The sequence below is a fragment of the Stenella coeruleoalba genome, assembly GCF_951394435.1.
Source record: "Stenella coeruleoalba genome assembly, chromosome: 20".
Lineage (NCBI taxonomy): Eukaryota > Metazoa > Chordata > Mammalia > Artiodactyla > Delphinidae > Stenella > Stenella coeruleoalba.
This window is the reverse complement of record NC_137166.1, coordinates 44,496,866-44,510,115: the sequence shown is the minus strand read 5'-3', so window position 1 is coordinate 44,510,115 and position 13,250 is coordinate 44,496,866. Positions and strand designations below refer to the sequence as shown.

General features: G+C 36.1%; 1 protein-coding gene across 1 annotated transcript in view; it reads right to left on the bottom strand.

The window, feature by feature from the left end:
- Positions 1–9,803: 9,803 nt before the first annotated feature.
- Positions 9,804–13,250, bottom strand: part of ZNF527 (zinc finger protein 527) — a gene marked incomplete at its 5' end in the record, with an annotated part of 46,212 nt that continues 42,765 nt past the window's right edge. The window contains one exon of the mRNA XM_079906636.1: positions 9,804–12,048. Coding sequence (XP_079762762.1) covers positions 10,475–12,048 — 1,574 coding nt within the window. The 3' untranslated portion in view covers positions 9,804–10,474. The remainder of the gene's footprint in view (positions 12,049–13,250) is intronic.

Sequence of the window (13,250 nt, the reverse complement as noted above, 5' to 3'; positions counted from 1 at the left end):
TTAGGAGGGAGACGCCGGTGCTCGGAGAGCTGTAACGCGCGCGAGGGACGGCCCCGGATACGCCCCAGAGCTAAAGAAAGCCCCGACCCGTCCTCTGATCCGCTGGAAGAACTAGGGCTGGGGTCCCAAGTGGTGCCCTTGCACAGACAAGGGGCATTGCAGGGAGGGGTTGGACGGAAGGCACCGAAATCAGAAGTGGAAAGGAATAAGCTCCGTTCGGGGGAGTGGAGGAGGTGAGGGGAGGGTGAGTAGGGGTGAGACCGGAAGGAAGGGGTCAAGCCCCAGAGGTGGGAGGATCTTCCTAGGGGAGGAGCGCTCAGGTGATGCTTGTCCAGGGGGACCAACAAGCCAAGGAGCTAGCAGCTCACGTTAATTTTGGTAGCTCACTGCATTGTAACCGGGCTCAGAGTTGAAAGCTATACTTTGAGAGGCTCGTTTTTCTTGGTATCGTTGTTTGTCTCAGGCCAAGCAGAGCAGGAGAAAAAGACTTGTGAGGGCTGCGGAAACAATGAGAATGTCTTCTTGGGTGAGGCGGCTCTTGTCTCCCAAATAGGAAGGAAACCCTTGAGGAAACACTATGCCAGGGCAACCCATAATGCAGGTACAGTCTTTCATGGGTGCTGGACTCCTGGGGGGTTGGTGGAGGGGGGCTTCCAGCACCAGGGCCTGGGGGCTTCCAGCACCAGGGCCCACCAACATTTATTTACCCCAGGTGCCTCCCAAGGCAAGGCAATATCTTCCTTTGGCCAACACCCATTATATGCTCAACTTTTCTACAAGAATTAAAGGTATTCAGTGTATATCTTGGGGCCAGAATAAGCTAAATACCTGGATGGATAGGAGAGAAAGGATTTTCCCCTTTATGACACTGAGGAGGAGGGGCTAGCAAAAGAGACCAAGAAGAAATGGTGCAGATCATGGTGCTTCCCAACCTTTATCATGGCACAAACAGAAAATGGTAATATTTGTATGGCACACTGGAGTTGTATAAGTTAGGGTGTAGATTATGCTGATATAATAAAGACCCCAAAATACTGTGACCTAAATATCATACATTTCTCCCTCATGTAAGAGTCTAAGGGTGAGCAGTCCAGGACTGGTGGGATAGCTCTGCCTTCCTGAACAAGTAGTTTCCATCTTTGGGGCAAAGGTGAGTATTAAAATTCTCAGTATCTCCCAGCAAATAGGGTAGAGGAAGGGCAGATAAAGCAGGCACAGAAATGATAATCATCCCTTTTGCTCACATCTCATTGGTTGGGTAAGATGGAGTTCTTAAAAATAAAAATTAACTTTTGTGCATCAAAAGACATTATCAAGAAAGTGAAAAGATAACCGACAGAAAGGGAGAATATTTGCAAATTATGTATAGGATAAGGGTCTAGTATCCAATATATATAAATAACTTTTTATGACTCAACAACAAAAAGACAAACAACCCAATTAAAATTTGGGCAAAAGACTTGAATAGACATTTCTCCAAAGAAGATATACAAATGGCCAACAAGCACACAAAACGATGCTTAACATCATTAGTCATTAGGGAAATGCAAATCAAAACCACACGAAGTGCCACTTCACATCCACTACGATGGCTATAATTCTTAAAAAAGGAAAATAAGTGTTAGTGAGGATGTGTAAAAACTGGAAAACTTTTATACTGCTGGTGGGAATGTAAAATGCTTCAGCTACTGTAGACAGCAATTTGGCAGTTCCTCCAAAAGTTAAGCACAGAATTACCATATGATTCAACAATTCCACTTCTAGGTATATACCCAAAGAACTGAAAACAAGTACAAGTACACACATGTTCACAGCAGCACTATTCACAATAGCCAAAAGGTGTAAATATACCAAACATCTAACCATGCACAGATAAACAAAATGTGGTACATACATACAGTGGAATATTAGTCAACCATAAAAAACTGAAGTACAAATAATGCTTACATGGATGAACCTGCAAAACATTAGGCTAAGGAAGCCATATACAAAATGTCACATATTGCATGATTCCATTTATGTGAAATATCCAAAACAAATAAATCCATAGAGATAGAATGCAGATTAGTGGTTGCCTTAGTGGGGCTGAGGGGAGAATGAGGAGAAACTGCTTAATGGGTAAGGGGTTTACTTTGGAATGATGAAAATGTTTTGGAACTAGACAGGTGGTGGATGAATAGCATTGTGAATGTACTAACTACTACTAAATTGTTCACTTAAAAATGGCTATTTTCATATTATGTAAATTTCACTTCAACAATTTTTTAAATGTGAATGGTGTAAACACTGCAATTAAACAGCAGAGACTTGCAGACTGAGTTTTAAAAACAATACCCAATTGTATGCTCTTCACGAGAAACGCATTTTAAATAGAAAGACACAAATAGATTAAAAGTAAAAGGATGGGAAAAGATATGCTATGTTAAGACTAATTAAAAGAAAGCTAGAGTGGGCATATTAATATCAGATAAAGTAGGTTTGGGAGCAAAGAATATTGCCAGGGACTAAGAAGTTCATTTTGTAATGATACGGGGATATATTAGTTAAGAGTACATAATCCCAAAGGTTTAGGCATTTAACACAAGAACTTCAAAACACATAAAGCAAAAGCTTATAGAACCAAAAAAGAAAAACAGACAAATTCACAATTATAGCCAGAGATGGCAAAATCCCCTTTCTGAAAACAATTGACAAGACATAGTAGACTTAATATAACAGGTATTAAAAGAATAGAAAATACATAAATGTACCAAACTACATCTGTTTATTTAGTATATGCTTGAGTTGACATTTACAATAAGTGGGAAAGGTGGATTATTTGTAAATGATGCTGAGAAATGGGGTAGCCATATGGGGGTAAAATGAGATTCTTACAAAAAACTTAAAATGTAAAAATAATGAAAGCACAGAAGTAAAGGAGAAATCATGTGAAACATTTTAAATTGTCTCAAGATGTAGGCCTTTTAAATATGAATCTAAACTTAAGAGCCTTAAAAGAAAATATTGGCAAATTAAAAATCAATTTTGCATGGCAAAAGAGGACTGTAAGCAAATTCAAAAAACAAATAATACACTGGAAAAAAAATTGCAAATCACATCATAAGGAGCTAACTTCCCTACTATATAAGTAAAAGGTCACTTTCCAATTGAATATTGGGCAAGAAATATAGACAACTCACAGAAAAGAAGCTCAAACCCATTCATAATAAGAAAAAAGCAAATAAAAACTACACTGGGATATGATTTCCCACTTATCAGATTGATAAAGATCCAGTAGTTTAATGGTTTGCCCTAACAGATGAGAAATTTATAATCAAAAGCTCAAAATACATGTACTTTCTGAATATACATGTAACAGTTATAAAAATTGATTACATATGAGGCTATAAAGGAAGACTCATTCAATTCCAAACAATTAATATAAACCTCTAATGTAATAGCATTAGAAACAAATAACAAAAAGATAGCCAATAATTGTGAGTTAAAGAGGAACCCCTAAAATAAATTACAAAATGTGGAAATGCATATGCAACAGGGTAGGACAGAATACAACAATGAAAACACTAAATGCCAAAACTGTAGGACACAACTTATGTAGTAGAGGGAAACATACAACTTAAGTACATTTTCAGGGAAAACAAAAAACTAAATTTTCAATTCAAAAATGTAGATTTGGAATATACAATGGAATATTACTCAGCCATAAAAAGAAATTAAATTGAGTTATTTGTAGTGAGGTGGGTGGACCTAGAGTCTGTCATACAGAGTGAAGTCAGAGAGAGAAAAACAAATATCGTATGCTAACACATATATATATATGGAATCTAAAAAAAAAATGCTTCTGAAGAAGCTAGGGGCAGGACAGGAATAAAGATGCAGACGTAGAGAATGGACTTGAGGACATAGGGAGTGGGAAGGGTAAGCTGGGACGAAGTGAGAAAGTGGCATGGACATATATACACTACCAAATGTAAAACAGATAGCTAGTGGGAAGCAGCCGCATAGCACAGGGAGATCAGCTTGGTGCTTTGTGACCACGTAGAGGGGTGGGATAGGGAGGGTGGCAGGGAGACATAAGAGGGAGGAGATATGGGGATATATATATATATATATATATATATATATATATGTATAGCTGATTCACTTTGTTATAAAGCAGAAACTAACACACCATTGTAAAGCAATTATACTCCAATAAAGATTTTTTTAGAAACCACAAAAATGTAGATTAAGAGGACAGAGCACACTCAAAAAAGAATTAAATGACAAACATAAAGGGCAGAAGAAATCAATAAAGAATTAGGAAAAATAAGAGAAAAGGATAATAAAACCAAGAGATAGGTTTTTTGAAGATCAATGATCAATAAGTTAGGTAAACCTCTGTCAAAGCTGATAAAAATAAAAGAGCAAAGATGTAAATGAGAAAATGAGTAAGAATCCAAATGAAGTTAGAATAATTATAAAAGAATCTTATGAATGACTACTGGCAAACAAGTTTGACAACCTAAACAAAATTAATACATTTCTAGAAAATATAAAATACCAAAGTTGGCACAAGAAACAAAATTTGAATAAATCTGACACACTGAAATAGTATAGAAACATCCCCTCAAAAGAAGAAAAAGCCTAAAGCCCCGGTGGACTTACAAGTACATTTTAACTAAACTTTTGTAAATAGATTTGATGACCTATTTGATAAGAGATAAACATGGCTAAAAAAATAAAGACCCACTTGATAGAAGGTCCAAATGATGAGGAAGTATAGAGATATAAGCTTCAACTCACCAGTAGTCAATAACAATAATGCAAACTAAAACATTCAAGGAAGATAAAACTTATCAAGTGTTTACAAGGACACAGAGGTGCTCTTGGGGAGAATGTAAATAGTTGCAGCCATTTTAGAAAGTAATCTGGTTGTACCTTATAACATTGTGCAAAAAAATCCTTTGCACAATATTCTACAGCAAGTAGTCTAACCTAGTTCAGGTCCACAAGGGGACACATACCAGGATGTTCTTTGTGCCAGCCAGGAGTTGTATGCAGAAATGAATAAATTAAAAGTAGTAAACATTTACTATGAATTACTATGCAAATGTTAGAAGCACTGAATAGCATAACAGCACTGTGCACAGAACATGATCAATCCAAAATATGGTACTGAGTAGAAAAAAGTGACACTTTTATAGCATAACACCAATAATATAAATTTCAAACACAAAACATGACTTATTTGATAGGGGATATATACACATTTAAGGATGCATACCAAACACTGCTGTGTATGTGCCCATGGGGGAGATTAGGAATTGGGAACGACGGGGGGAAGAACCAAGAAATGAGTGTTAGACTAAACAATTTTGGTAATATACTAGGAATTGAGGTCCAAAAATATAAATGCAAAATTTAAAAACCAAGAGCCATACACTTCCTGGCCTCTATTTTAATAGAAGGCAGAGTCCTAACAGCCCCATATATCCCAACAGGGAGCTCCGAAGAGACTCTGGAACTGCAGTTCCCTCTCCAGGATCAGAAAGAAGGGCTAGGAGCATGGCTGTCTGAGACTCCATACACTGGGAAACAGGACACAGGGGCAGAATTTGCAATTCTGTCTCATATAAGCAGCTGGCTCTCAGGCATGCAATTCAACTTCCTACTTAATTTCATCATTAATAATTGCCATGTTAACTGTTTACATATATTACAGTCAAGTAATCCTCACAAAAACATGGAAGGCTGTAATTATTTTAATTTTACAGATAACCAAACTGAGTCTGAAAGAAGTATAATCACCTTTTCAGGTTCTCCCAACTAAAAGACCTGACATCCATGTGAAGGTCTAATGCCAACAACTATACATGTGCCAATAATCAAGAGTGGATACTTCCACTACTCTTTCTGGAAGAACATGTGAGAAATTCCCCCACACAAATGCCTTAAGAAAGCTGACCAGGAAAGTGACTCATTCTTCTGTCACTAAAGTAGCCTCAACTCATGGCTTCAAGCAATCTGCTTTTCTCTATCATACAATTTATTGTCTCCCTGTCCTGAGCTCTGTGAATAAAGTAGGGTACGGCAAATATTCTAAGAACTAGAATCAATATGAAATGATGCTCTAAAAAGGAAACATTTTTTCCAGCTGTCTCTAAAAGGGACCCAGTCATAATAGCAGCAAATTTGCCCCCAATTCATGTGCAGTCCTAGCATCCAAATACAGTAACTGCTAAAAGGGTACAGGACTCCATGGAAAATTTACTTCTACCAATACATCACAAAAACCTTTGCATTTGCTCAGGAAGAGATGTCTGAAATACTTTTAAAAAGAAAGAAAACCTTCTATTAGGAGGAAGAGAGCAAGTGGAATTTTAACACACCTGAAGAAGCTTAGCCACATTTCCTTTTGACTCATTTACATCAATCGAGGCAATTTTAAATTATCAAGTTTCAAATGGTTGTTTTTTAACAATGTTATTGAAACAATATTCACAAATCCTAAAACTTCTTCAAGTTTTATAGAGTAATTAATATATATTTCTTATTAAAATGAGCTCTACTGTGGGCCATCTTTTTCTTCTTGGGCAAGAGGAACAATAGAAAATATAGTATATAAGGAAAATGCAATCTTACTTTACACTCTTTCTCAGGCCCCCAAATCCATCTAGCAAGACCTTTTGCTGAGGAAAATTATTTGAAAACTTCTATTTCTGATTTCATAACCTCTTTCTGTTCCTGACCAAGGTTCTTGGACTCCTTAATCAATAGAAATTGCTATGAGGCCAGATGAGAAATTCAGGCAGGTCTTTATTGGGACTCATGCTGCAGCACAAGGGAGCAAAAACAAGTAACAGATGCCCTTGCTCGCTCTTGGTGTGTGCGTGGGGATGTTAGCTGATCCCTAAATGGGGTGAGGGTCAGGCTGGAAGGGTGGCTTAGGTGGTCGGCCCACCTCCTTGGTGGTGCTGTGTGCAGGGATTATATGCAGTACCCTGATTTTGCCCTCGACACCTCAAAAGTGGCACTTGGGTTTTTGGTCTTTTTGTATCTTGTTGTTCATAATTTGCCCCAACTGCGCATGCATGCAGTTATTTTTAGTCCTATATAGTTTTTTTTGTATTCTGTTTCTCCAAGAGACATTTGTCCAGGTGCACGTACTGTAGCAAAGGGTGCCAGGTTCCAGGTCCCAGCCTGTCTCATTTCAAAAGTATATGCCTGTTTTCTCCCTCCCTAAATTCCTTGGAAGGTGGCTAACTTCATGACTTTGGACAGAAAACATTTAGGATGGGTCTGGAATACCCTTTTATTGCCAGAAAGTAAAGTTGCTTGCAGAGATGTCAGGGCAGCAGTGCTGAAGGGAGCAAGGAGTTAGCTTAAAGTGGCCCCAATGGCTAAATTCTGATAATTTGAGCATTAAAATATATATATACATTATAATTAAAATGTGTTAAGACTGTAGAAGGCCATGAGTTCATGACTAAAAGGAAGAATGTTAAAATGCAATACACAAATACAGAGGCATAATAAAATGAGAAAGAATTTAGTAAGAACAAAGTATAAAACATATATATACGCACACATACATATACATATATGCATTTCCTTTCTGTTAGGTAGATAAGGGCTATACATGTGTATATGTGTGTATGTGTATGTGTGTACGTGTATGTGTGTATATATGTAGCATGAATAGACAGATCTCTTATCTGTCCCAGGTCTTTAATCAAAAGTTAACTTCAAAAGAGGCCTTCACTGGCCACACAATCTAAAATATCAACCTGGTCACCCAGCTCTTCCTTCATCTTTTTCTCCTTAGAAGTTACTCTTACATAGTATATGTTTTACTTATATATATTTTTTATTGTCTATCTTCTTTACTAGAAATTAGCTCTATGAAGGCAAGGATTTTTGTCTGTTTAACTCACAACTGTTACCTCCAAAGCCTGGATTAGAACAAAGCCTGCAACAGAGTAGGTGCTCAATACAAAAATTTTAAACAAAACACATACACATAAACACACAAATACAAACCTTCTACTTAAGCAAGAGTAAATAAAGAAAACTCTTCTATATGACAAGCAAAAACTGCATAAACTGTAACAAGGCAGAAAGATACGTTCAGCACAATAACCAGATTAAAAAAGAAATCCAAAAATTCATTGCCATTGATCACACTCAACCAAGTGGAAAAGGTTTAACCAGTGAGTCCTAAATGGATTAGTTCATGTCCTAAAGATAATTAACTAAACAGACTCAAACTCTTATCTCTTAGGATAGGAAATCTCTAGCTGGTCCTAATATCTATAACATACTAATAAAGCATGAGTTATAATGCTAAAAGATCAAGTCAATATATCACAATAAGACAATGGATTGTATAGTTGCAGATAAACAAAATTTAGGTACCTCATTATGAGAAGAAACATCAGATTGTAAAGTACAAACACCTGTGCTACAGGCATGGGTGTAACAGATTTTATCAACGTTAGAGTGAAGTTTAACTGTAAAAACAGAATCAGTGGCTTGGGTTTATATCACCTTGGAGGAAGAAATCAGGTGCCATACTTAGATCAAGAATCAATTAGTGAACAACTCAGACTCATCACTGGTCTGAGTCATTATTTTTCTTCCTTTAAGCTTAGTAAGTTCAGAGTAATCCTGAGGAGCTTTCTGATGTAAGTTGTAACTAACCCCTTAAAACATATTCAAATAAGTGTTCCTATACCTCCAGAAAATATGAGAATAAAGGGATGATTACATGAATTTAGGTTACGATTATTAATATATTTTAGATTAGATATAATGCAAGTTTGGCAGTGTTTTAAAACCATTATATTTGTTTCTGCTCAAGGTTTGAAGTATTCAATTATACTAGGTCTGTAATTTAAGTTGTTCAAAGGGAATTTGTCTTAATATTTAAGAAAAATAATTTTCAGATTTTTATTAAAGTATAAATTGACTATTAAAGAAATTATATTAGTACTCACTGTTTTGCTCCACGCACATATATACACATGTAAATCCTTCACTTTTTCATAATTCATTTGTCCTGATCTGTTTTTATAGATGCTCTCCAGACAATGCCCAAGATTATAACTGGTTCTAACTGTTCAAAGTGGCAACGTCTCCATATTAAAGTTTACCTTCGTATATACACTCAGATAAAACAGGAATATACTGCCCCACACCCTCCTGTTCCTCATTACTCTGAATAGTAATGAGTTATACTCTAAAAATTTTAGGCTCCAACTGCTTTACTTTAACCATTAGTTGAAAATGGCTCATTCTTTTTGTCTGCCAGCAATGTCTTGTCTAATATGTCTCGTTCCAAAGAAGTTATCTATAAACTTCTTAAACGAAGTTTACAACCCACCCACAAAAGACCTCATTTACAATTCTATCTTATTCTATCACATGATATGTTTAAACCCACGCTGAAAGTAGAAAATCAAATAATTCCTTTAAGATGAAGAGCCATTCATTAAACTGATGGATCCATTATTCTCTTAGCTGGCCAATCTTTCTTTAAAGGTCTATAGTGAGTCACTGCCACAAATGATTTTAATTCCCTATGAGAAAGCCTGGTAATAAGTTTCACTAAGTGAATTTTTAAAAATTCTTCCTTATTGTGAAACAGACTAATGAATACTAAATTAGTTTTTATCAACAAATAAAATGTAACAATTCTTTCAGCTTTATGAAGGCTGTGTATTTAACTTTCATATACTTGTTATGAGGCTTATCCTCAGGATAAACAATTATGCCATATAAAAGATTAAGGCTTTCTCACATGTGTAGCCAACATGGGGTGTATGAGTCAGGACTCTGATTCCAAGAGGCAAAAACCCAAGTCAAATTAACATAAGCAGAAAAAAGAAAATTTATTGGATCACAAAAATGAAAAAGTAAAAGATGGTGTAAACTTCAGACATGATTGGATCCAGAAGATCAAACATCCTCAGATTTCTGTCCCTGACCTCGGTTTTCCTTTGTGTTAGATTTATCCTGGGAAGGCTTTCTTCATATGGTGGCAAAAAGGCTACTGGTGAGTTTTTAACCTTACTAAATCCTTGAAACTTGCAATTCTGGGGTGGGGAAAAAAATCTTTTCTTACTACCCATAACAATGACCCCCTAGGACTCTACTGGTTTAGACAGGGCCATTTGTAAATCCCTTATCTATCATGAGGTTGAAGAAAATAATTGGCCTGCCTATGACCAATCTACTGCTCTTCCTGATTAAACAATTACATCAGAATGATATGCATTGAGGGTGAGATAAGTCTCAAATAGGGTACAGAACAGAACCAAAAGTAACAGATGTCTACTACTCAGGCTATTTCAAATAAGGGATGCTCATGAACTGAAGGCTTCTCCATAGGTACTACATTCATAGAATTACTAACTGAAGAACTCACTGATATTTATTTAATAAGGACTGAATGGTGACTAAATGTTTTCTTTCTTATACTTGTTATACATAATCAGAGAGCTTCTCTATTATGAATTTTCTGATGTCGTCGAAGAGCTGAAGCACAGCTAAAATTGTTCCCACATTCATTACAGTTATAGGGTTTTTCTCCAGCATGAATTCTCTGGTGTAGCCTAAGGGACAAGATCTGATGGAAAGCCTTCCCACATTCATTACATTCATAAGGTTTCTCTCCAGTATGAATTCTCTGATGTTGATTAAGGTATGAGCCACAACTGAAGGCCTTCCCACATTTGTTACATTCATAGGGTTTCTCTCCTGCATGACTTCTCTTATGATGAATTAGAACTAAAGCATCACTGAAGGCTTTCCCACATTTACTGCATTCAAAAGGTCTCTCTCCAGTATGAATTCTATGATGTCGATTAAGTTGTGAGTCAGTCCTAAAAAACTTCCCACATTTGATGCACTCATAGGGCTTTTCACCAGTGTGAATTCTCTGATGTTGATTAAGGTGTGAGCGATAGCCAAAGGTCTTTCCACATTCATTACATTTAAAGGGTTTCTCTCCTGTGTGAATTCTTTGATGCAGAGTAAGGGCTATGCGTCTGCTGAAGGCTTTTCCACATTGATTACATTCATAGGGTTTCTCTCCAGTGTGAATTCTCTGATGTTGATTAAGGTGTGCACTCTGTCTGAAGGCTTTGTTACATTCCTTACATTCATATGGTTTCTCTCCTGTGTGAATTCTCTGATGTTCCACAAGGAAGGCATAACGGCTAAAGGCCTTCCCACATTCATTGCATGCAAAGGGTTTCTCTCCAGTGTGAATTCTCTGATGTTGAGCAAGGTGTGCACTCTGTCTGAAAGCTTTGTTACATTCCTTACATTCATATGGTTTCTCCCCAGTATGAGCTCTCTGATGCTCACTGAGAAAGAAGTCATGGCTAAAGGCTTTTCCACAGTCATTGCATGCATATGGTTTCTCTCTACTGTGAATTCTCTGAGGTTGAGTAAAGAACGAATAACAGCTAAAGGCAGCACCACATTCAACGTATCCATGGGATAATTTTCCAAGATGAGTTGTGTGATGTTGAGTAAGTAATGAGTGGAAACTTAAGAGATCTGAAAAATCATTACTTTCGTAATGTTTCTCCCCAGGAGGAATTTCTGCATCTTTACTAAGGTATGTATTCTGGTTGAATTCTTCACATTCATTACCTATCAAAGATTCCTTCTCAGCATGTAGTCCTTTATGTTCAGTTAGAACTGAATTTGGGGGGAACATTTTATCATAAATATCAAATTTATGTACTTGTTCTACTGTGGGAACTCTCTGTTGTGTTAAAAGTACTGAGTTCAAGAGAACATTTATCTCAGAATTATTATATTCATTGTCTCTTTTCATGGCAGAGATTTCCTTAAGAGTTGTCACTTGCCTGAAATGACTCTCCTGATTTCCCTGATGCTGCTCAAATTCACCCTTATATTTCCAGGCTTCTCTGAAACTGGAGGATTCAAGGCCATAACTTGTAAGTCTTTCCATTATCATCCCCTGGGATATTTCCTCTTCATCAATGTACCATTTTGGAGATAATGCCTTGATTTCATACAAAGAGTCCCATTCTGAAAAATATCAAGAAAGCAAATGTCTCCTTTTTACCCTTCCAAGGAGAAAGAAAACTGTTATAGAAGAAATTAAATAATTTACTTGGAGGAAAAAGGGGAGAAAGTCATGGTTCTGACTTTTTTTTTTATCAATTTACATTCCTGTCAGCAACATGAAATATGTCTTCGAACCCATTCACACTGGCTAACAACATTCTAAAAATATTTGCCCTTACAAGTAAAGAGTACCTCATTATTGTTTTAATTTGCAATTCTATGATTATAAAATTGAGCATTTTCATATATATTTATGTACCTTTTATATATTTTGTGGTTTCTTCTTTGGTGAATTCCTTATTCAGGTACTTTGCATATATTTTAATTACACTGGCATTTCTTTTAAGTGGTTTATAGAAGTCATTATAAATTTAAGACATTAAGGCTTTTGAGCATTTTTCTCCCTCAAATCACATGTCATCTTCATTGATAATTTTATTGTCACATCATCTTGATTTATAATGCTTCTGATAAAATTTTTAAAAATTTGTATGAACTCAAATCTTCCAATTTTTTCATTATAGAGCCTGGCCTTTATGTCATTTTAAGAAAGACTTTCCAAAACCCAATATTATACAAATATTATCCATAACTTTTAAGAAAATTTTTACACCACTAATGTGAAAAACTACCTTTATCTAATACTAAATTCTCATATATACATGGGTGTATTTTTGTACATTCTTCACTGTTCTACTGATCTATTTCACTGTTCTTATATCAGACCAATGTCATGGATAACAGGCAAAATTCTTAAATATTAAAAATTCAATCAAGCAGTATATTAAATAAATAATACACATGATGAAGTATGCAATTCAGAAATACAAAAATTGTTCATCAATAGGAAATCCTTTACTATATTATTAAGTTATTATCTATACTTTCCTATATTTTTAACTTCATCAGTAAAAAAAGAAAAAAATATTTCCAGAAATAAAAACTTGACTCTCCATCCTGATAGAGAACGTATCTACCAGGAAAAAGTGACCCAAAATGGTCAAGGCTAAAACATGTCCTGATAAAATGACTTTAAAATGAAAGGTTAGGCCCGTGAGCCATGGCTGCTGAGCCTGTGCGTCCGGAGCCTGTGCTCTGCAACGGGAGAGGCCACAACAGTGAGAGGCCTGCGTATCGCAAAAAACAAAACAAACAAAAAAAAA